This window comes from Erpetoichthys calabaricus, chromosome 3, assembly GCF_900747795.2.
Source record: "Erpetoichthys calabaricus chromosome 3, fErpCal1.3, whole genome shotgun sequence".
In the NCBI taxonomy this organism is placed as follows: domain Eukaryota; kingdom Metazoa; phylum Chordata; class Cladistia; order Polypteriformes; family Polypteridae; genus Erpetoichthys; species Erpetoichthys calabaricus.
Window position 1 is genome coordinate 205,089,928 of NC_041396.2, and position 25,585 is coordinate 205,115,512.

General features: G+C 35.0%; 1 protein-coding gene across 7 annotated transcripts in view; it reads right to left on the bottom strand.

Annotated features, from left to right (window-relative positions):
• The window catches only part of LOC114648588 (nesprin-1-like), a 360,492-nt gene that overhangs the window by 232,035 nt on the left and 102,872 nt on the right, over nt 1–25,585 (bottom strand). For all 7 annotated transcript variants that reach the window (XM_051924543.1, XM_051924540.1, XM_051924539.1 and 4 more), the window contains 14 exons: nt 24,147–24,355; nt 23,862–23,970; nt 20,403–20,567; nt 19,867–20,034; nt 19,281–19,457; nt 13,534–13,674; nt 13,135–13,295; nt 10,499–10,646; nt 7,655–7,882; nt 7,370–7,468; nt 5,301–5,488; nt 4,666–4,789; nt 3,966–4,132; nt 650–803 (listed from right to left, as the gene is read on the bottom strand). In XM_051924543.1, coding sequence (XP_051780503.1) covers nt 650–803; nt 3,966–4,132; nt 4,666–4,789; nt 5,301–5,488; nt 7,370–7,468; nt 7,655–7,882; nt 10,499–10,646; nt 13,135–13,295; nt 13,534–13,674; nt 19,281–19,457; nt 19,867–20,034; nt 20,403–20,567; nt 23,862–23,970; nt 24,147–24,355 — 2,238 coding nt within the window. The remainder of the gene's footprint in view (nt 1–649; nt 804–3,965; nt 4,133–4,665; nt 4,790–5,300; nt 5,489–7,369; nt 7,469–7,654; nt 7,883–10,498; nt 10,647–13,134; nt 13,296–13,533; nt 13,675–19,280; nt 19,458–19,866; nt 20,035–20,402; nt 20,568–23,861; nt 23,971–24,146; nt 24,356–25,585) is intronic.

The following is a 25,585-nucleotide window of genomic DNA, read 5'->3' on the forward strand; positions in this document are numbered from 1 at the left end:
AAAATACATATAGAAGCTATACAAAACAAATATCTAATATCTATCCATGCTTCAGAATCCAAATACCTAATTAACCAGTCATATATTTATTCACATAACTAGAAAAAAAATAAACTGAATGATGCTTACATATATTCTATTTCTCAGTAGGGCTGTTTTCTTACCATGCCACATTTTGTAGTGTGATATACTATACTAACAACGTATACTAACATTGGTCATTATCAGTAAAAATGAAAATACAAAATATACATTTTAGAACTTAATGAAGACCATATATCATGAAAATGGATAACAAATCAAAACTGGTATAATAAACAGCATGCATTAGAAAAATTTTACTTTGTACCATCAACTTATTTTACCTTTATCCTTCTATCAATGTTAATATTGATTTTATCCATGGCTTATTAATTAATAGCTTCTGTCATCCATAATAAAATAAATACTAGCAGCTGCTACAGTGAAGAATTGCTGCTATATTGATCATTGCATCAGAAAAAACTGGAAATAATTGAAGCTTTCATACTTCAAAATGTCATTAGACTAACAATCTAAAATCAGTTCTAATATAAAAATAAAAGTTTAATTTTATCATGGAACAATACATAAATAAAGTGAAATCTAAATATAACAAAACACCCCCTACTTTAATTTCATTATATGCTGGCTGGAGATCTGTTATGTTAACTTCACAAGTGGACTGGAGACTGTTCAGGAATTGTTCAATCCAGTTTGACAGCTGAAGAAGGCTATCATCGTATTCCTGGATTTTTGTAATGTGAGACTGAACTTGCTGGATTCTGAAAAACAGAAAAATAAGTTTTTAAGATCTATTGTATAGAATATATAAGAGGTGATCACACACTCAGACTGGAATTAAATTTAATTATATGCTTATTTGTAGAATATTTGGCCACTTATAAATAAGATCATAATCATAATATATAATCAGAACTCATATTAGATCTTACACTGGTGCCAGACTCATTTAAGATGCAACAAAGTAATATTACAGCATATTGCAGTTTTTGACAGTTCTTGAAAAAGAGGATAAAACATGTCAGTGCTTTGGGCATAATGTTAGCATAGCACCCAAGTAAACTTTACATACAATCAGCTGTGTTACCTGGCTTCACCTAGGATATATTGCAAGGCAATGGGAGTCAGTTATAGTGCTGTCGGTTAATCAAGTGTACAAGAATTACTATGTAACTATCTAAGTGCTTTTTTTGTATGCAAAATTTATTTTATTTTAACCATGGGCTAATATTATCAGTGAGCAGTAGTTTGTATTGGTTAAGGCTTTGGATCTAAGACGTCAGATCCTGAGGCTGTGTGTTCAAAACCCATTACTGGCACTGTGTGATCATGAGCAAGTCACTTCACCTAATGGTTTTCAGCACTGTGACCATTGGCTGGAGGTCGACACAGCAGAATAGATAACCATAATGAGAGCCGATATGTTTCTAAGAGTGCCGGTAGTCAACAGCAAAAAACAGTGCTTGCTAACCATCGAGCTTTGCATTTTCTTTGTTTTGAATTTTTTTTTCCTTTTCACATCTTTCGCATCTTTTCCTGTCTGCCATATCGCCACATCTTCAGTCATCCACCCACCCTTCTGGTTACCAGTGCTATTTGCATGTCTTATCAATCACTTTTGCTGCATCCTTCATTTGCATAAGGCATGCCCTCAGCACAGTGAAGATCATATAAATTAGTATAAAATTATTAACTATCGGCAAATAAAAAAAAAAGTTTGTTAATTTTACTTATTTCTATATTATCACCAAATTTCAATCAAATCTGTCATGGCATTTTTGAGATTTTGGGTATTTGCTAAAAAAAGACTGTACTTGAAAATCTATGAAGAAGGAGAATGGCCAGAAGACTTCAGAGAAGTAATTTTGATACTAGTAACAAAAAAGACAAGTGCAACATATTGTGCAGACTATAAAATAATAAGCTTTTTATCCTATGCATCAAAGGTAGTGATAAAGTTGATAGGAAAAAAAAGATTAGAAACAAATGCAGAAAACTTTATGGCAGAGGATCAGTTTGGATTAGGAAAGGGAGAAGAATGAGAGATACTATCATTGTGCTTCAGACACTGAGTGAAAAACATCTAGAGTACAATAACGAAATACTGTATATGTCTATTTAGAGAAAACATCTGACTGAGTAAACTGGGTAAAACTGCTAGGAATATTGAAAGATATACGAGTAGAATGGCAAGACAGAAGACTTATTAGGCATCTACAGTATATATGGCAGTCAGCAAATGTTCCACTGTTCCACAAGTGGAAACAGAGACATGTCAAACAGGAAGAGGTAACAGACAGGGATGTTCATTCTCACCAATCCTATTTAACATCCACGTTGAGAGAATAATTAAAGAAGCACTGACAAACAACAAGCTAGCGGTGAAAGTTGGAGGAAGACAGGTTACATCAGTAAGATTTGCAGGCGATAAAGCAATAACATGAAGCAATGAAGAAGGACTACAAAATCTAATGAACAAATTAGATTACATATGTAAAATGTATGGAATGAAGATCAGTATAAACAAAGCAAAGGTGATGTGCATAAGAAAAGAAAGAACAAAGAAACCAGTAAAAATAAGATTGGAGAACGCATTTTGAAAGGAGTAGAAAACTTCAAATAAATTGAGGAACATGCTGTGAAGGGATAGAAGAAGAGAAAAAGAAACAAAAATACATAGAGCAATGGAAAAAGCAGCTTTCAATCCAAAACAGTAATTGATACCAACTTGAATGGATAGAACATTGAAGAAAAGAATAACTAAAACAGTAATCTGGAGTATCGTATTGCAGAGACTTGGACAATGAGGACTGTGGCTATGAAGAAGGATGGAAAAGTTCAGTTGGATGGATACATTATCTAATGAAAAAGTGCTGGAAAGTATTAGTGAAGAATGAAGTATATTTGATACAGTGAGAAGATGGCAACAAAAGTGGATGGGACATGAGCTAAGAAGAGAGGGACTGTTGAAAATAGTGCTGGAGGGTTAACTGGGCTTAAAGAAATCAAGAGAGGCCAAGGCAGGACATGTTATATTATCTAAAAGATGATAAATCACACCAAGTAATGAAAAAAAGCAGAAGACAGAATACAGTGGAGAACTGGTGATCATTAGACTTGCACCAAAAGCAAATAACTTCAGAAGAGGAAGTTCATGGTTTTAGAAATTTAAAACATTCATTAAACAAATATAGTGTGTATTTGTTTATTTACAAGCATTAAAACATTTCCCAAAACAAAGCCACAATTCTGTAAGGTGGAAAAATCCTTTTTAAATCAAGTGCAAATACAAGAAAGTGCTTTTAATATTCTGCATCTTTTATCTGAAAAAAGCTTTTTTTTTCAAAAATGAACTTTTAGGTAAATTGTGTTAAAAAAGTATACATGTACATCAACAGGATTTTACAATTTTAGGACTGCAGTGATTGGTTTAGCCATAGGTATACTGTACACACACTCACAGAAATAAATACCAGAAAAGGTTAAATTGGGTTAAAACATCTAAATATGTCAAGATGAAATTTCAACTCTATTACAGTACTTCTATAATACAAATGTAGTAAACAAAAGAATTTATTATATTATATGTTTGTTTAACAATGAAAAATTTAAATACTAGTCCTAGGATATAACATAACTTAAAAAGTTAAAACCCCTTGGAAGAATATATTATTTATTTTATTTTTAACATCACTATTTAGCTTGGCTGCGGTGGCTTGGCACCCTGCCCAGGATTGGTTCCTGCCTTGTGCCCTGTGTTGGCTGGGATTGGCTCCAGCAGACCCCCGTGACCCTGTGTTCGGATTCAGCGGGTTGGAAAATGGATGGATGGATATTTAGCTTGGACTTAAAGCAGTTCAAGCACTACTACAAATGATGTTAAAAATGAGGAAAAATCAAGGAATTATTTATTAGAAACACACCTATCTGGTATAGTATTAGCCAGGGTATACAGTCTCTCTTCAGTGTGCTTCATGTTGCGTTTTATCTCTTTCACTATGTTTTCCATGGCTGTGGGGTAAAGGGAAGCTGCAAGATTTGAAAGTGTCTTATATGCTGACTCATGGGATGTCACTTCATGTTGTAAATCCTGGAGTTAACAAGCAAAGAAAAAAAAATAAAAATACTAAATATGAAAAAGGTAAAAAAGTCATTAACATTAGAGAACAAAGTGAATAAATAAAATGAATTGATTTTCATTCTGTGCCTTTTTGTCCAATTCAAAATCCACACACAAGACAACAGAAAACTGTACAAGTTACATTGTTCTTGATTTGCCATATATAATTTATCACAACAAACTTTCTGTATATAAACAAAACAATTTTTCTGCAGGTTTTCAGCATAGTCAATGTGATTTTGTCCAAAACAAACATGTGACATTTTCTAATAATCAAAAGTGAACATTTATTCAGCAAAAATTTTAACAACTGATCTATTAAGCTGGGAGAAACTTAAAACTATTATAAATACAACTGTTATAAAAGAAGACAACTGACTTGTACAGTGTACATAAATTATGTATGTTTTCCTCTTACAGACCATTTATAAAATGAATGCCATAAAAGAAAAAAAGCACACAAGAGTTTTGCACAAATTTAACAGAGAAAATATGTGTTTTACCTTTAAAGTGTCAAGATCGCTTTGAAGCTTTGCTTGATCAATAGACATAAGATGTGCCTGTGTGCCAATTACTGCTTCACATCTCTCGAGCCAGGACTCAAAGGTACTCCATTCTTTTTCAAATCTAAACAACAAACACAGAACAGCATGAGAGGGATGGATATGGATGGCTGAATTCATTTTAGCCAGAGCTCCCAAAACAAATTGATGGGTGTAATTGAATCGGTTTATTATTTAGAATAGCATTTGTTTTTAAAAAGTAAAAAAAAATGTCTATAATCATTTATGGGGTAAAAAATGGTTTATTGTCTAAGGTCTGCTGTGATTTTAAAAATTTAGCTATTATTCTCTTTATCTCTCTCTTTTCCAACACAATCTGTTTTGCCTCTGTTACTTGTTACTGGTAAAGTAATTTATCTTTCTGCTTTTGAGAAAAGTTCTACTAATTTCTTTGTATCTGTTGTACTAGGGTGTTATACCGTGTTAGCCATTATGAATGTAGTGAAAAGTCAAGCAAAATGACACATTTTATTGGCCAACTAAAAAGATTACAATATGCAAGTACATTCCATGGGTTTCAGGTTGTATGAGAAGTAAAAGGACTCTTTCATATTCCTTAATATCTCCTGTCTCACCGTTGCCACATTGCAAGCAGGTTTTCCAGTTTAGCTTGTTTTTCTTTTGCTTGCTGCATATCTTTCTCATAGCGTTGCTGCAAGGAAATGACATTCTGCTCAGCTTTGTCTTTATCGGTGACTTTACGAGCTCCTGCCAGTAGCGATGTGATTGTGGTCCTCAGTTGCTCTAAGGAGAGTGTGAGGTCCTATCAAAAAGGATACAACATGCATTTAGAGACATGCCAAAAGGTATGCAACATTTTATATATGACTCTCTGTGGACTCCAGGTGGTGAATGGAATATACAGGGTAGTTACTGTACATCTAGAAGGACTTCAAGCAATAAATGAAAACAATGTTTTATAATATATTGCTTAAAATATCCTCAAGGTAATGTAAACACAAACTGTTTGCTTTGCTGCAAATATACCGTAAATGTGATAATACTACTACTACTACAATTCAGAAATTCAAAAAAACATAATACTAATGTAACTGATAAACTTACCCTAATAATCGATTTTTTTATAAGGGATACAAGGAAAAGCGTATACCTCAGGTTAACACAATGAGTCAGAAGCTAGAATTTACCAGCAACATTGGTGTTAACACCTTAGCAAATACTGTATACTACACTACATGGCTTCAGAAAATGGCTAAATGAATGAACTAATATATACTGCTTCACCAAAACAATAAATCATGGAATATATATTATAATATATAAATATATAATAAATAAGAACACATTACCTTTGGACATATTTTAAAGTTGTAAGACTTTATTATTAAGTTGGAACTTTCAGTATGAGGAAAACAGGATAAAAAGAATAACAATTCATATAAAAGTGTATATTAAATGGCTAAATTACTGGTCAAGTGATAGTGAAATAGATGTGAATTTGCATATTTTAAATCAACCATGTTCATCCATTCATTTTCTGGACCCTTTGTTTTTTTGGGCAGCATCAGGCATAAAGGTACTGTACAGTCCACATATCAAACCAATTTAGATTTGCCAATAAATCTTACAGATATATCTTTGGCATTCAGGAAAAAATTCACTCAAGCGTAACAACAATATCAACTAAAATAACTTAATAACTGGGCTGAGAATCAAAGACAGGTTCCTAGAATTGTAAAACAGAAGAGCTCTACATTGTGCAAGGAATTTTATCTTACTCTATGAAAACCTTATGACTGTTTCAAGCTATATGACATAGATTAAAAAGATTAAAACTGCTGATTCACAGCTCCCGAGTGTAGAGATTGCATCTTGGTCTTTGTCATGGTTTCCCATTCTCCTTGAATGTGTGAGGGTATTTTCTGAGGCCTCCTGTTCCTCATACCTCCCAAGTCATAAGTGTCTAGTTAAAAAAACACCTCTGAACTGGCTGGTGTGCGACGCATGTGAGCTGACTTGACTGACTGGAATCCTGTCCAAGTCAATAAAATCAGTAGCAAGAAACAGCACAATGATTTTAAAATGTATAACAGTTCCACTAAAGAATTTTACCCTAGACATCTCTAGTTTGAACAATGCTTGGCTTTTTAAATATGCTTAATAAAATATGTGGAATTAAGTATAACAGTTTTAAGCTGGCATCACATTCTGTGACTTTTAGTTAGAGTGAATGTCAAATTTGACAACAGAAGTTGCTGTTCTTGATCCTAAAGGATGTTAGACTAATCACAATAAATCCCGGAGCATGACAACTTACACAACTCAATGACAATGTTATAGCATAGTTCAAAATTTCCAAAGTATCACTAGCTCTGCCTTTTTTCTGACAAACATGCTGCCTGAAAGTGCAGCTGCAATCTTGGACATTTTTTTCCATACTGTCATGATATGTAAAACACAAGCCATCAGACAGGCAAGTCTCTCTTCTGTTTGTGAAATTCAAGACACATTCCTTTTTCCTCTTGGCTAGTCTATGCTTTGTACTTGACTACATGACTGCCTCTGACTCACTAGGATTATATAAATGAAGTCTGCAAAAATAGCTTGAACAATTGTGTATTGTCATAGAAGCTTTAGCATATCACACTTTGATTTAAATATGACAATGCTGAAGACTACTGACCCCATGCTTCTGAAGCTCTTTGTGTGTTTCTGTGGCAGAAGAACAAGACGTAACTGAGGAAAATAATTTATCTTCTAAATTTTCCAAAGTCTTTTCAGCCTGAAAGCAAAAGACATTATATTAACCCTTAATCCTGAAAATAATGCAGACTCTAAAGAAAGCTGCTGACTTTAAGCAAAGCTAATCAGTTTACTGCAAAAGGTGCTAGATTTATGTTCAAATATAGTGCCATTTTATATTAATATGTTTTTAACATCTGCAAAAAGTACATATTTTGTTACCGACCTCTATAAGGCTGCCTTGAAATTTCTGTAAGTGTGAGGAATTTTCTTGTAAAACTCCATTCAGATGTTGCACTTGCTCTTTCAACTCTTCCCAGTGTCTGCCAATTTGTGTCAATCTGGCTTTTATGCGTGCAGCTTCTCCAGAGGATACAAACTGCCCCAGGGACACAGACTGATCTTCCAAAGACGGGATTACTTTAGCCTTGGCCTCAAGTTCTTTACTGATGTCCTTTGAATCAGTGAAACAAAACATGTAAGGTTTAACTTTTTTTTTAACTTGGCAATTATTACCCATTCTGTTAGCATGATTTTGGAAGCAAGAAAATAAGCTATAAAAGTTGGTAATATACATATAATGAGGATATCAACATTAAAAAAACACATATGAATTTTACATTTTGGCAGAAAACCAATTGAACTTTAAAGAAAATAATTACAAAGTAAGCATTTGTTGTGGGGTACAAAATCTGTACATTTTGGTTTATATTTCCATTATATTTTGCTCAAGACAAGACAACAGATGAACTACATTCAGGAAAAATCAAAGCATGTCTTCTTCCAAGTTATATCTCACTTTTAAAACAATGCTGGCTATCAATTACTTTATAACATGAGAAAGGATGGACATCTAATTATTTTACAGCCTTGGAAAGGAAGACCTGCCGATACCTCAGAGAACATAAAAAAGTTTTATTGTTTGGGAAAATGGACAGTGAATTCATTTATCATATTGACAGCCAGCCAATCAGAATATCTAACAATCACATCTTGCAAACCCCCCGGTAGAATTTTAGAATAAATAAGCCTCGTCTGAGGAGTGATATAAGGAAGGAGGGAGGAAGAAGAAAGGACGAATATGTCAGAAGAGAACAGAGTGAAGGCAACGTGCAGCCGTTTCCATCTGGTCATCAGAAAAGCATCATGAACAACTACGAGTGCTAGATCACAAGCCACCTGCGACATTCATCCTTGTCATCTTTCCTTTTTTGTAAACTTCTTCTAAAGACTATATATATCCAGACTTTTCTATCAGTCCTATTTTCTATTATTCTTTGTTCCACTGGTATTATTATTCACTAAAATAAATACCATGCTGCTTTTAACCTTCTATGCTTTGTCTTAATGTCTAGAGTGACTGAAGTAATAAGGTAGATTTTGTTGAGCTCCTGGTGCAGCCGGAGGTTTGCCAATACCTCTGTGCTGTGAGGTTTATTAGGCTGAGAGTGAGAGCTCCACTCAATAGTAGGGAACAGTACGTAAAGTAAGGCATTCTTGGCTGATAAATGGCCTATAGTCAAGAGTGCTGAGCCTTTGTATGTTTAAATGTATTATTGTAGACCAAAAGTAATATTTATGTCTGAGATATCATTAAAACATTGTATGTTGTTCGTGCTGATAATAAGTAAGTCTCTTGAAGTGCTGAGAGAGTGACAGGCTGTGTTATTCCTAAGGCACTTGTGTGGTTTAAAGTGCCAGATGTTAACCAGCTGTGTGTTTGTCATTCATGGGGCACTGTTGTGATTAGGTTCTGTGTGTATGCATATAGCTATGTATGCGTGTGTTAATCTTAAAGTGCAACAGTAGACCAACCCGGTAACGAACTTGATGAGTACAGTTACTCTTGAAGAAACAAGTAAAGGGTAACTAGAGGGAAATACTATGATAATACAGCATTTTAATGTCTTAGTTTCCTAAGTGTGCACAAACCTTACTTAATACTTTGCATAAACACCATTTCACTTGATTACATCAGTAAGTCTCTTTGGATGGATTTCTATCAATGTAGCACACCTTAACTTTGCAAGTTTATCCTACTATCATTGGTGAAGACTGTCAATTTGCAAATGGATCTCCAGTGCACAGCCCCCTTTAGGTGAGTCCTCACATTATTTGTCAGACTGATATGTGGGGGTCTAACTGGGCAGTTCCAAGACCATGATTTTCAAATTTAAAGGCAGTCTTTGATTGTTTCCACTGTGCGCTTCATTCTTGTTGCAATAAAAGGAAAATTTCTTCTTTAAGTTAGCTTTTTGGAATAGATTAGCAGCTTTTGTGGCGAAGTGTCTTGATATATGGAGTTATTCATTTTCCCCTGGACTCCGCTTAGATCCCCTCTCTCTGACGAGGGCAAACACCCCAAAATCAATACATTACACTGCCATCGCCAAGCAAGACAGTGGGTACTGTGTTCTTTTAGTTAATGCCAGAGGCTGGCTTTGTGCCAAGCAAATGTTTTGTAATTAGGGCCCAAATGTTCTACCTTGGTCCAAGAAAACTATAAACCATGTTCCAACATGGCTTAGGGAGATTGAATACATCTTCTTGCAAAATTTCTACAAGCTTGCATGCTGTTGTACTGTAAGAAATGGTTTTGAAACCCTACTCCACGTCTTAGACGTGATGATATTATGTAAAATGGATGTCAAATGCAGAGATATTCCAGTTACTGCTTCTGAAGCACTGTTCTGAAGGTTGTTTATTGTCACTCTGTACTCTCTCTGCTGAGGTTTCTCCTTGTCCAAGGATTCATTTTTCAAGTGACATTCGGATGATGCCATATTTTCTCTAGTTCCTAAAGATGGTCATTGCAGAGTTTCATGGTTTATCTAATACCTTTAAAATTCCACTATATACGTCTTTTTGAACTATGGCTGTCTGCATTGTACAACCAACCATCAAATCACTTTAGGAATTAATTCATGTAAAACAGTACAGCCAATGAAATTATTACTATTACATACTTGTCACCATTAAATATACAAGAGTTATATGTGGTGGGTATGGCAACGTGGACATGCTCCCAACCTATCATTATTGAAAATAATAATGTGAATAAACTTGTTACCTGAACTTTGCCAATCTGTTCATCAAGTGGCACAGCAGAAATATTTTGCTCTAAGTCTTTTTCCTTTGCAGCAATCCACAGCGAAAGATCTTCATACTCCTGACCAAACTCTTCCCACTCTTTTTTAATCTTTTCCATTTGTTTAATGCTACAATAAAGACGTTATAAGTTTTACTTTTATATGATGTACCAACTGTTGAAATTTCTAAACCAGTGGTTTCCAATCTGTAGTATGAGAAGTTACAGTTTGGTAATGCGAAGGAACAAAAAAAAAACCAAAACAGTTGGCAGCAACAAGCATGAGAGAAGGCAGACAGAAGTAGAGTGGCACCTCAATGCACAAGGAGGGAGAGACTGAGAAGCCTAAAAATCTTGCTGCGTTTACAAGGCAAAAAAAAACAAAACTTTCATTATTAATACATTAATCCATTTAAAAAATTAAAAATACCTGATTCATGTTTGCTTTGAGAGCAGAATGATATGATCAGTCATCTATCAGTTGTAGTCGTTTTAATTTGTAGTGTTGCACATTTAACTTAGAGATTTTAAATGATAGGTAGAAAAATACAACAATATACATAGCCTTGATAAATGAACGGAAGCCTGGCATTCTTCCTTTGATTGTAATGATAACGGCAACAGTTGTGCCTTCAGCCACTCATCTATTTTACACCCACTTTTGCAGTTGAGGTCAACATTCAATGTACAAACAGACATATAGTTACCAGCACTGCTAAAACAGAAAATTAATTTGCTGAAATTAAGTTAGTTATGTCATTTTGAAATCAAAAGAATGTGCATTACCATAACAACTAAAATGTGACAAATGTGGTGAAAGCACAAATTGTGCATATTTGCATGGTAGAAGAGTGAATGGAATACAGCTTCTACATAAGTAGTTACCATTGTCCGATTCTGAGGCAAATTGTGTATACGATTAGGTATGGAAGTTTGAAAACAAAAGAACAAATCTGTTTTACAGGAATTCTGAAATAATAATAATCTTTAACTGAGAACTTTGATTTAATAATAAAAAAAAGTATTATTAATAAAAATAATAATACATTTTATTTACAAAGTATCCTTATAGTTGTGACAAATCTAAATAAAAGTAAGGAAAGACTTTTAAAGCATCAGGAGTTTGTGACATTTGAAATTTGAATGAATTTGATTTATCCAGAAAATATTACTCTTCCTTTAAGTGTTTTTAACCAGCTAAAAGTCTTCTCCATGCACTGAAGCAATCTCACAACAGCAAATGTCACAAACCTGACACAAATGATTTAAAAAAGAGTTTATGTAAATTAATATAGCCTGAATGATTTTGGTATTCACTAATTCACAGGGCAATGACATAATAAGCTTTTATTTTTTCTTTGCATTGATATTTACTTTTCAGCAAACAGACAGAAAATATAAATGTATAAACTGAAAACGTACAAATGGTAAGAAATTGGGAAGTCCACCTTGATATTATTGCTTAAAAACCTTACATTTAAATCCCCCAAAGCCAATAAGATGCCCCCCCATTTGTTATAGTCCAGGGGAAAAATTCAGGCACACATGAAAATAAAGCTCTGAAATGTATATTTTTTTGTGAATTAAAAGTATGGAAATTATAGGCTTCCTAATTATTATTTCATATTAAATCATACTATTGTTACTATATTGAAAATAATTCCTTAAAACAGATTTGGTGTACATAACAAAAATTTAAAAACACTAAACATATGCACAAAAGCAATATGTAATGCTAGATAAATAAATATAAACTTTTTTCACCTAATAATAGTTCTTCAATGGCACTTCAAAATGTTTCAATTCCTGGGGGTGGTACATCAAGAGCAAAGGTTGAGAATTCCTATTCTAAACCATAATGCATCGATTTTATATCTATTTTAGCCTAGGCGGTTTTGACCGCTGCTCGCTTCACTCGCCAACCCCCCCAGGCCTGTGCTACTCACCAGCCACTTCGCATCTCTGCCGCTTGCGTATGTGGATTTCACTATTACCAAAAAAACAAATCTTTTAATTCTCGCGGATACACCTCTTCATTAGAAAGAAACACTGCTTTTCTTTGATGGCAACATGAAGTAGACGATCTGCAAGTCTCCGACTTAAAGTTTAAATCTGAACAATATATTCAATCTCTTTTCACTGTTCCATTATTTCACCAAGTAATAAATTCCATTTGATTGCGCAATGCAATCTTTACTATCATTTTTTTGAGACTTTCCAATTTTAGTACTTTCATTATCTCTAACCTGCTCTGCATGTGTACCACGACAACGTTTTTTAATTCTTTATGACATTCTACTTTGTCATCTACTCTTTGTCTTTTATTTCCGGTCCCGTGCGTGGTTAAATCTCTTGGCACAAAGTTTTATCTCACAGGACATGATAGTATCTCTCTGAAAAAGTCACGTCTCGTCCCAGGCTATAAAGTCTCGTCTCATCCCAGGATTTTTTTATTATAATAGAGAGATATATCAGGTGTCTCATTTTGGTATTTGTTTTTACATAAAGATCATTACATTTGTATATTAACATTTTACTATACACATTAAACTTTCCCAAACTTAGCTGACAATAAAAAGGATAATTTTCCCATAATCAAAAGAGTGAAACGAACTTACTCCTTATGTAAATGTTTTTCCAATGCGTTAACTTGATCTTGAACAGAAGTTGCCTGTTGTTGTAAAAGAACTGTATTTTTTGGCCCAAGTTTAATTTCTTTAGATTTCTTGACAAGAACATCCACATGAGTTGCTTGGCCTTCACTAACTTCCAGAAGATTCTAAATAGAAAAACAACATATAGACAAATAACCAGAGGAGCACATGAACAGTTAACATATATTGCATTAGGTTACACCCAAAACACATTCACATTAATCTTTTTTCTTTAAGCACCAGTAATATGTGACAAAGTGGCCATTGAGTCATGCAATATAGAATGATCTAATTACTCGGATTTGATTTTTTTTAACATCTGCACAATAATGTTATTCACTTGGAAAAGTTAGCTTAAAATACCTTAGATTCCTCCAGATCTGCATTGAGGCTTTCCAGGCTATTGAATATTAGGTCTTTTACTAAACTGGTGTTTGCTTTTGTTAGGAACTGAACCATTTTTTCTTTATCTGTTTCAAAGTGATGCCAATCGGTCACTGCAACCTGCATTATAATTAAGAAAGATACCAAAATAAATGTTAAAGTGCAAACAGCAAAGGTCCAAAATTGATCATAAGTGATATCTGTAAAAGCTTTAAATGTACATAAAAACCCAAACCAACAGTAATCATACTTTGAACTGGTTACAATGATCCACTTAAGTTTCCCTTTTTTTGGCAAATCTGATTTAGGCTTACACAGGTGCACCAAATAAAGTATATTTTTACATCAATCCATGTGGAATATGGGAAAAAAACTAATTATAAATAGAAAAGTGTCATTACTGCAATGCAGTCCTGCTGCTCTGTGTTCTTTTTTATTCTTGATCATTTTACTAACTGACAGCACAAATACAGACCTTTAAAGGATGCCACAGCTGATACCATACCCTAGATCAGGGGTGTCGAACTCCAGGCCTGGAGGGCTGCAGGTTTTCATTCTAACCCTTTTCCTAATCGGTGACCAGTTTTCACTGCTAATTCACTCATTTGCCCTTTGTTTTAATAGCCCTGTTTTTAAGGATACAGTGTTCTGACTTGATTCATTTCTTCATTAAATGACAGCCAAACAGAAATGAGATGTGAAACGAGCTAACAAATGACCAGCTAAATTGAGTCTTCAAACTCCAACCAACTTCATTCCAATCACTTTCTTAATGAGAAGCTGATTCTTGCTGTTAATTAAACTTGTTCTTTAATTCCATGGCTTGTTGCTGCTCTCATTCTGCCACAGCAGGCATTTCCAAAATGGTTAATTTTCTGTTTTTTCTAAGAACACCGTCAAAATGTTGTGGTGATCTGAGAGATCAGTCTTACTGAGACCTTCGCCTTTCTTTATTTTCAGATATTCTGGATAGCTGGTTGTGTGGGCAGCTCGTTTTGTGTCTCATTGTTGTTTTGCTGCTAATTAAGGAAAAAGAAACAACAAATGGGCTGAGTCAAGTTAATTAAAATTACGGCAAAATAAGTTAATTAGCAGCAAAAAACTGGCCACTAAAGAAGAAGATGGTTAGAATGAAAACCTGCAGCCACTGCAGCCCTCCAGGACCGGAGTTCGACACCTGTGCCCTAGATGGTTCACTCCCATTAATTATTGACAATGTACCTGCTGTTCCTAACAGAAACATGCAGCTTCCCGCCATCTATCTATTCAGGCACTCCTTACAACAGTGCATCACCAAGTTGACTTTACTTCATGCAAACAGTTCACTATCTATTAATTGTCACAACTGACAGCATTCCACACTCAGCTGAGCTACGGAATCCTGAGCAATTAGAACATGAAAGCTAGGAAACAGACATACCTAAAGTATCAAATTAAATAAACAGGGCCATAAATGAGAGACAAATAACCAGCTTAACAATAAAGTGGGGTGAGAGTTACATACAGGGCAAATAAGCAAATGAGCACAAAAAAGCAAAACTGTAGTCACAAAAGAAGCAGAAGTCAAAATCAGTTTAGCAAATGGCAATAAAAGGGCACAGAAAAATAATTTTAAAAAACAATTATCTGTTAAGTGCTCTATGGAGAAATATTTCAGACAAAATTAAATAAACACACACAAAAACTGTACTGTGAAATGGGACAATAAATAAATAAAGAAAAAGAGCATGAAATCTGAGCTTAGATAAATAAATGCAACACAAAACATATTTTTTGATGTTCATTTACATATTTAATTTATATATTTAATCTATGTATTTAATTTTGTTCATATTAATCCACTAAACGCAATATGAACTATGGCTTGAATTTAAAACCGTTACATTTATTCGTCAAAGTTGAGAGGGCAGGCTCTAGTTGTGACCATGCACGTTGAGTAAGAGTGCAAGAAACAGTCTGACTAATTCTATAAACTCTGAATAAACTATGAATGCATCAACAGGAGTGTCTGCTGTAAATTTGGCAATTGATATCCAAAGGTTTAAGTCTGGAGTACCAGCAATTAGTCAATTAAATCACAGCACTGCCTAGTGCCAACCTCTCAGTTTTGATGGGTGAAAGAGTCAGTTTTAAATTCAAGACATATTTCATGTTACATGCAGTGAAAAATAATTACATAAAGAAATAAGCTACAAAAACATATATTTTGAGACACATTTAATTATTTATACTCACATTTCATGTTATTTTATTGTCACATTTCACAGTGCTTTTAATTATTTGCTTATTTATTCATTTGTTTGTTTGTTGTTTGTTTCATTCTGTCCAAAATATTTCTCCAAAGTACTCACTAAAAAACACATCATTTTCCCCATCAGAAGCAATTCTTGATATTTGTTAGAGCCCTAAACATTAAATTGTCGCCATTCTGCTTACAAATAGACCGCTACTTTAGATAAGCAAGCTATCATTTCCTAGCTTCTGTCAATCCAGAAACAACTGAGCTTGGTCAAATTTTACTTGAATGTAGCGAGCATTTACTGTATGTATACTACATGGAGGTAGTTTGCAGTTTACCTTGATTTTTAAGACGTTCATTATCATCATCGTCATCAAAATTTTCATTGTGCCTTCCACGTGTTCTGGCAATTTAAACAATTATTTAGTAGTGGGCATGCTAGTGGGTCTGACACGAAAGGAGCTGTAGCCCTATAGCATTCGGGATCATTTGTCTTGGAGTCTACTCCACGAGATTATACTCTCCTACTTTAAGTATAAAAGATGAAAGCATTCACAGCAAAGAGAAAGAAAAACCTAAAGCAGAATTCACAGAAGATCGGACATAAACAAAAAATAAAAAAGGTGGTGGAAGCTGAAAGAGGAAGACTATTGTGTGAAATTCAGAGAGGAAGTGAGGCAGGTGCTGAGTGGTGGTGTAGGCATGATAGATGTTTGGTACATTACAGCTGAAGTAGTAAGGGAGAGAGCTAGGAAGATGCTTGGTGTGACATTTGGATAGAGGAAGAAAGACAGAGGCTTAGTGGTGGAATGAGAAAGTACAGTAAAGAATAAAAAGGAACAAGTTAGCAAGAATTAATTGGGATAACCATAGAAATTATGAAAGTAGACAGGTGTACAAAGAAATGCAGTGAAAGGTAAAGAGAGAGAGGTGGCGAAGGCTAAGGAAAAGGCCAATCTCAAAATATTGTATATGGGAAGCTGGACACAAAGGAAGGAGAAAAGCACTTGTACCAATTGGCCAGACAGAGGATGTGCTGCCAGTCAGTGTGATAAAGGATGTAGATGAGAATTTGCTGTCAAGAGGGGAGAGTGTGTTGAAAAGGTGCAAGGAGTACTTTGAAGGACTTATGAATACAGCAAATAATAGAGAGTGTAGGATGGATGAAGTGGAAATAGTAAACCACAAAGTACTGGAGATCAGCAAGGCTGAAGTGAGGGAAGCTATGAAGAGGATGAAAAGTGGAAAAGCAGATGGCCCAGACAATATACCAGTGGAGGCATGGAGATGTTTAGGTGAGATGGCAATAGACTTTCTAAATAGATTGTTTAACAAAATATTGAAAAGTGAGAAGATGCCTGAGAAGTGGAGAAGAAGTATATTAGTATCAATTGTCAAAAATAAGGGAGATGTGCAGAGCTGCAGTAACTACAGGGATATAAAGTTGATCAGCCACACCATGAAGGTATGGGAAAGATTGATGGATACTAGAGGAGAGGTAACGATCTGTGTGCAGCAATATGATTTCATGCCAGGAAAGAGTACTACTGATGCAATGTTTGCTTTAAGAGTGTTGATAGAGAAGTACAGAGAAGGTCAGAAGGAATTTCATTGCGTATTTGAGCCCTTTCCTGTTTGCAATTGTGACGGACAGGTTTACAAATGACGTCAGACAGGAGTCTTCATGGATTATGATGTTCACGGATGACATTGTGATCTGTAGTGAGAGTAGACAGCAGATTGAGGCGAACTTGGACAGGTAAAGGTACACATTGAGATGAAGAGAAGGGGAATGACAGTCAGTAGGAGTATAACGGATTACTTGTGTGTAAATGACAGGGAAGAAAGTATAAGGGTGAGAGGTGGTGAAGTTTGACTAATTTAAATACTTAGTTTCAACAGTTCAAAGCAATGGAGAGTGCGGCAGAGAAACGACGAAGAGTGGGCAGGGAAAGTGGACTGGATGTAGAAGAGTGACAGGAGTGATTTGTAATAAAAGAGTAATTGCAAGGGTGAAAGGGAATGTCTAAACAATGGTAGTGAGACCAGCTATGTTGTATGGTTTGGAGATGGTGGCACTGATGAAAATACAAGAGGCAGAGCCAGAAGTGGCAGAGTTGAAGATGCTATGATTTTCGCTTGGAGTAATGAGGGTAGACAGGATTAGAAATGAGTAGAGGGACAATACAGATGCAATAGTTTGATGACCAAATGCCAGTGGCTAGATTGAGATGGTTTGGGTACATACAGAGGAGAAATGAGGGGTATGTCGGGAAAAGAATGTTGAGGATGGAACCGCCAGGCAAGAGGAAAAAAGAAGGCCAAAGAGATTTACGGATGTGGTGAGGTGGACATGAAGACAGTCAGTGTGGCAGAAAATGATGTAAAAGACAGGGATAGATGGAGAGGGATGATCTGCTATGGTGACCCCTAAGTGGCAGCAGAAAGAGGAAGAAGAAGCTATTAAGAATGATACATTAGTCATTACATATAATACAAATCCTGCAATATGTTCCTCTAATTTTCTTTTGCTTAATGTTATGGTAAAAAAGGTATATGTTCTATAACATGCAGACTGTTACTAGCTGCTTGTAATAGATAACTAAACTAAAGTGGAACTGTGAATACATTATATTGTTCTTTATAGTATGATGAATTCAAAATTCCTTTTAGCTATAGCTTATTTATAGTAGTAGTTACATAGCAGCTACGGCTGATCTCTAGGAGCATGGATCTCACCATGAATGAGAATAGAAAGCAAGAACATGACATCCAAATACATGCTGGAAAGCAAGAACACAACATCCATATATATGCATGCATTCTCAATTCTAGAGATATTACGGCAATTTTCTGATATAAACATGTGACACAGAACTACAATCATATCCTGGTTATTCACTTCACTTCTACTTGTGTTTTTCTCATGTTATTTGAGATTCCTCTCCCTTCGAAAAGAAGGCAAGGAGACTGACACCTCCAAATCAGCCCTGTGTTAGTGAAGGAACCCTGCGATGAACTGGTAGCCAATCCAAAGTATCTAAAGCTGACAGATAGTGTCCAGCATCCCAAGTGTCAAATAATTTATATTAGATAGGTTTGAAAATTGAAAATGTGTTTTTGTATTGTGGAAGGAATAATACGTCTCAAGAGACATGTCATGTAAATAACATTTCAAGGCACAAAAGTCCAAACTACACACATAATACTTACCCATGCACAATGAAGGATGAATTTTACATTCTGGCATGAACAACTAATTGCTCAAATTGCAAACAACATATGCACTATTACAACAGATGACCAATATATTATAACTATATATGCAATATTCCTAAACATAGTGGTCTACAGATATTTTCCCACCAGCCATGTACTGTACCCCCAGATTTGATTAATCTTTGCAATCATATTCTGTAAATCAGAAAATCAATACTCCAGTCAAAACTAGCAATATCTCAGATATCTACAGGAAAAACCTACTGACCTGTAGCTCCTTCTCTTGAGTTTCCATCTTTTGTTCCATTTTACTTAAAGTACTTTCCAACTCTTGAAGATCTGGTTGCAGAGAAGTGGCGACTCCTTCATCAACACAAAGTTGCTGATTTCGTGTTGCTTGCTGTTGGACATCCCTCCGTTTTGATCTCAGTCTTTTTAAGTTTTGCTGTGTACAAAATATCAAAGATGTGTAAACTTTACATGTCTGCAGTGACAACTGTACAAAGTATCTGCTATGTTTACATACACACATAAAAAAGCACATAGAAGCAATAAAATATACCAAGGTTGGCACTATTAAGCTCAAGATAAGAAATCATTTGCATTTCAGAGCCAGAAACTCTTCATGCAACCTTGATATTCAGTATAAGAGCACTAACAGGTCATGCTCTGTGACAGCAGCAGCAGCTCAGTGTTCTTTGTGTTGCTATTTATAGCATATTAATGAATTACACTGTACAAAAAAGGCAATCGTTTTATCCAATTAAACTGTTAGAAAAGCCTAGAGAGTTGTATTTAAACCTGAATGTATGTAAGATTATACAACAGTTATCCCATTAAGGGGAAGCTCCTACCTGGTGAATAATAAGAAGCTGCTGAGCCTCTTGAACACTTTCTGAATCAAGAATCCTGACAGACTCAGCCTCGGCTTCTTTTTGTCCTTGAACAAGTTCTTCCAGAATGCCTTTTACCTCTCCCTGAAGATGAACACACTGACCTATAGCTGAGACCTTCTTCTCAGTCTAGTCAAAAGAAAAAGTAAAAAATCAGAACTAAATTGATATGGCATTATCTGGTAAAGGTCAGTGATGTTCTGTCTAACCTGAAATGATATACTTGAGCAATATTTTAGACTATGCAATTCTCTGTACTCAAAGACAAACCATGTATCCTTCATATTACTCCCTATCCATAACACTTAACATGTACAGTATATTTAACAAGCCAATTTGGGCATTCTCTGGTTTATTGAAAGTGGACTACTCAGGGTCTCAAAGTTTAAAAAAGAATTTATTACTATTTCTGGGTGCCCTTTTGACCTAGATGGTTAAATGCAAAATAAAAATTACATTTCAGTGTTAAACACCCAGCTATTGGGAGCTTGACCTACCTCACTAAGTGCAGAAAGAAATTCCTTAAAGTCATTTGACAATTTCTTTAGAGCGCCATCTTGTCTTTTCTCTTCACTCTCAGAGGAAACTTCTATCAGCATTGAAAGCCTTGATTTCAGCCAGTTTAGGTTAATCTCCTGCTGTTCCACATCTCCTCGTAGTCCCTGCAAAACATGAGCATGCAATGATCACTTCTATCCTTACTTAAAGGCACAGTAAATTTAATATTCAAACATTCCTATTCATTAATCATTCTAACTTTTCAGACCTATCACACCTATCACTCCAGGCTGTGGGTTCAATGCCCACTATTCATATCCTTCATCACTCTGAGGAAAGCAGTTAACCTGCTGATACACTACATTTTAGAAATACATAAAATATTTGTACTGCAGAATTGAGATTTTATGTCACTTTGGATAAAGGAATTCAATCTATGACTAATTTGACCAATTCACAGCCACTTTCGAAGATTCAGGATGTGGGAGGAAAGCTGGTATGCTGGGACATATAGTGTACAGGGAATGCAAACACCACACAGACAAAGACAAAGCCCAGGAGCGGTGAAGTAGTAGCAGTACCCATCACTGTGCCATCTGGCATTAGAGAATCAGGTAAAAGTAAATTCCTTCCAAATTCAAAAATCCCATAATTCTAGTTAAAACTGCAACATATTTATCACCCCACATGTACTATAAATAATGTTCTAACTCAGTCATAATGACTTCACAAACACAATTACTGTAACTTCCTAAAATAAATCATTCCAAGTTTAAAAAACCATATTCAGACTTATTTAGACTGTTCAGATTTCAAAATTAGGAATTTATACCTTTCATCAATGTATCTACATGTAAAAACTAAAAATGTAAAATTTCATTAAAAAAATAGTTTTCAGACATGCTCTACCAATAACAAAAAAATGTATGTTGCTTATCATGAATATGTAAAGATTACCAATACATAAGTACTCACCCTAAAGGAATTAAAGAAAAGAATACCCTACAAAAATATAACAATGAAATTTGTTTCTTAAAAAACGGACTTTGTAAAAAAAATTAACTGACAATATAATAACACTGTAAGATTGATAAAACAGCAGAAACATCTAAAGATATTTGTAGCAATCATTTTGAAAATGTGTAGTATAATAATAACATATTAATTATGGGAACATTGTGGTGGCCATAAATTCTGTCCACTTACCTGAATGCTGTTATCAGTTCCCTTTCCATCTAATTCATTGACTCCAAAATTTTATATCAACATCAGTCAGAAATTTTACCTAGAGCAAAATTGATGTCTGCACTGCAATTTACAAAATCAAATTTTAAAAACGCTCTTTCTTAGCTGGAATAATGTGTAGGTTCTATGTTTATGGACTGCTTTTTCACATGAAGTGATCTTTCATAAAGTGCAGTGTACACAGCAAAAGCAAGCTCTCTGGTCTATGTGGACAATGACCTACTGTATTTCTAAGCATTACAGAACATGTTATTGGTCAAATGTTGTCTGTTTTGAGGAAAGCCTACATGACTTCTGTAGTGTACCAATGTAAGCTGCTTGCAAACAGTGTTATTATCATTAACTAAAACTAAAAGGAAACATTTCGTTATCAAAAAATAACCATTTTGTTAACTAAAACTAAAGTAAAAATGAAAAATGTCTGAAAACTACAAATAAATGAAAATGAGAAAATAAAAATGAGAACAAAGTTAATTTTTGTAATTTTGATTTATAGCATATTTACACCTCACTGCTGGTTTCTGAATCTGTGGATTTCATTGGTCATTTTGACCATCCGTCAGCTTTCCCTTCTAGGAGAGCAAACCAATGACTTATTCTGTGGACAACTTTCGCCAAACTTTAAGGAAAAAGCACTTAAAACATGCCATGTGTTACTTTTGAAGATACAGCTAAGAAGTTTGACAATTAGAGCAGTGGAAGATTTGTAAAGATCAAATATCCACTTCCATGCTTCAAATTTAGGCAGTATTTAGAATGGAAAAAAGTTATCTTTATATGCTAAAGAAGGTATGAATTTCATCAATTTCACATTTATTTTGCACAACCGTTGCTTGTTTGCTGATGGTACCATTGCAGAGATAGATTAAGTAGATAAGTATCATGCAATCAATGTTATCAACCAAAATAATGTTACCCATATACATTTAGTTTTAATCAGGTTATAAGTTCTGACATTTCAACATGGGCAGCATGGTGTCAAAGAGCACATTCCTGTGACACTATCATAGACTGCAATAATCTTAATATATTTAGAACACTGCAGTACTGAAAAGTTTTTAATGGAATTGTGACATCACCAGGCTATGCTTGAAAGCTCATCAGCACTGTTAAGACAAAACCTTTTATTCTGCTGGAATTCAGGCACTTTCAGCAGGTGGAGCAAGTGCATTGAGAAGAGTGGAGACTACATTGAGAAATGACATTATCAGTTTTATTAACGTTCATTCCATTTTCTAATAAAACCCATTTTCTAACTTTAGTTTGACTCCCTCTTGTACACTGGAATATTTATGAAGCGCTTTGAGGATGGGAAAAGTGCAGTATAAAAATATGTATTATTATTAATATTACACAATGACATGGGTTCAGGTTTGATTGCTAACCTGGTCAGTGTCTTTATGGAGTTTGCATGTTCTTCCTATGTATATATTGACTGAGTGTGTGTAACTTCACATATTGTTTCATGGCTGGAATTTGTACTGTATTATTGTCAATTGCCAAAACCTGTTAATTCCTACATGTGCTGTTGTTGTTTAATGACATCTTCCCAGTTTAGGGTCGCAGGGAGCTACCAAGGTTTTGCATGTTGCTTATTAAGTGAATTATCTGAGATGTTACTAAAACAGAAGTTCAGTACTTGATGTAAATAATATACTTCAAGAAATGCACTATATACATGGAAAAACTATTTCTTCTTCTATTACTGTTATTAACAAATTTGTATACTTGCAAAATATGTTTGTCGGTGTGGACATTTTTGTACAAAACTAAAAAATATGACAAAAACTAAGAGTAAATTGCTAAAAAAAAAGAATGAAAAACTAAAATAAAATTAAATTAGAAAATGGCAAAATACTAAAACCTAAAAAACAAAACCTACTAGTTTTCTCGTGCGTATCAAAGATGTGCAGCTTACTATGGTTTGATGACTCTATGAATGAATGTGGGTGTGTACATGAGTATACTCAGTGATAGTCCCTGCCAAGTACTCAGTGGCACCCACTACATGCTTGGCATGCTGTAGTGAGCTAACTGGGTTAAGGAAATGACAGGATGGATAAAACTTGGTGTACCAAGATGCTGCGACATTCCCTTTGTCTGAAACTGTTATGTGTAGAAACGGCTGGGCAAGCTACTGATACAAAAACACTATGTTGCATGGGTTAGTAAGGCTTTATAACATCAAAAAAACAAGAAATAAATATATTTACCTCAATAGTTGTGCTGACTTGTCCATATTTGCCTGGATCATTTGCTCTGTTCCTTAACAGCCGTAACTGACTTTCTTTCGAAGACAGCCAGGCAGATAACTCAGAAAACCTTAACAACAAACATGTTATTTTCAAAACTCATTTGACTTATTTGGTGTTAGATTCTTGATACATGTTTATATTTTCCATATAGGAAAGTCAGTTCAAGTTTTAAATGATGGCACATTGTTAGACATATTAAGGAGCTCTGAAAATTAAATCATACTTTTGTAGCACTTAGCTCACCTGGTGTTAAACTCCTTCCATTTATCTGGATGCTGCATTAGTTTCTGGTAGGTCTTTTCAATCTGTGCTGTGATATCTGTTAAAGCTTTCCTGCTGAGCTCTATATTTTTGTAGGCAGGGTCTTTTTCAGGAAGTTTTTTACAAAGTTCTTCCATTAAACTGAGTCTTTTTTCACACAAGTGCTGTGGCCCTTTCTCTCCAAAGAAGGCCTAAATACACAATATTTGAATGACAAGAGAAAGGCTTGTTCATACTGAGAGAAAAAAAAGATTTACTGTATGAAAACAGGTTAGAATTTCAATTTGTTTTTGCAATTTTAAACAGGCTACATCCCATGTACAGTCTATTACATTACCAAATCTTTCTAGAGCAAATCTGAAGATGCTGATACTGAAGATACAATACTACATTAGCTACCTAAACTAAGGAGCTCGGTAGCTGCCAAATTTTCTTTCAAGTAATTTTATAATTAATGTTCTTAATTAATTAATTGGCCTTAGTGTGTGCTTGGTGTGTGGGTGTGTTTGTGTGTGTCCTGCGGTGGGTTGGCACCCTGCCCAGGATTGGTTCCCTGCCTTGTGCCCTGTGTTGGCTGGGATTGGCTCCAGCAGACCCCCGTGACCCTGTGTTTGGATTCAGCGGGTTGGAAAATGGATGGATGGATGTTCTTAAAGGTTCTTTATGACTTTGTATTGGGCAAAGCAATTTCTTACTGTTAATGCTAGACATTAACTGGCAGCTTAAATAAGCCAGTTTAAAAATGGATAGATGACTAGAGGTGACGAAAGGTCATGGATTATATAATGTATATAGTCAATGCATACTCAATAAAGATGGCAGAGATCACCCAAACCAGATTTCTCAATATTAAGCAAAGCCAGAAACAGTTACACACTGAGGTAGGTGTTAACATCCATTACATTACATATTGTATCTCTACTAAATGACCTTTTGCTGGTATTGTATTGTATTGTATGGTATTGTGTGAGGAAGTTGGGAGTCGCAGAGAAGTATGTAAGAGTTGTACAGGATATGTACGAGGGAAGTGTAACCATGGTGAAGTCTGCAGTAGCAGTGACTGATGCATTCAAAGTGGAGTTGGAATTACTTCAGGGATCAGCACTGAGCCCTTTCTTATTTGCAATGGTGATGGACAGGTTGACAGACGAGATTAGACAAGAGACCCCGTGGACTATGATGTTTGCTTATGACATTATGATCTGTAGCAATAGTAGGGAGCAGGTTGAGGAGACCCTGGAGAGGTGGAGATATGCTCTAGAGAGGAGAGGAATGAAGGTCAGTAGGAACAAGACAGAATACATGTGTGTAAATAAGAGGGAGGTCAGTGGAATGGTGAGGGTGCAGGGAGTAGAGTTGGTGAAGGTGGATGAGTTTAAATTCTTGGGATCAACAGTACAGAGTAATGGGGATTATGGAAG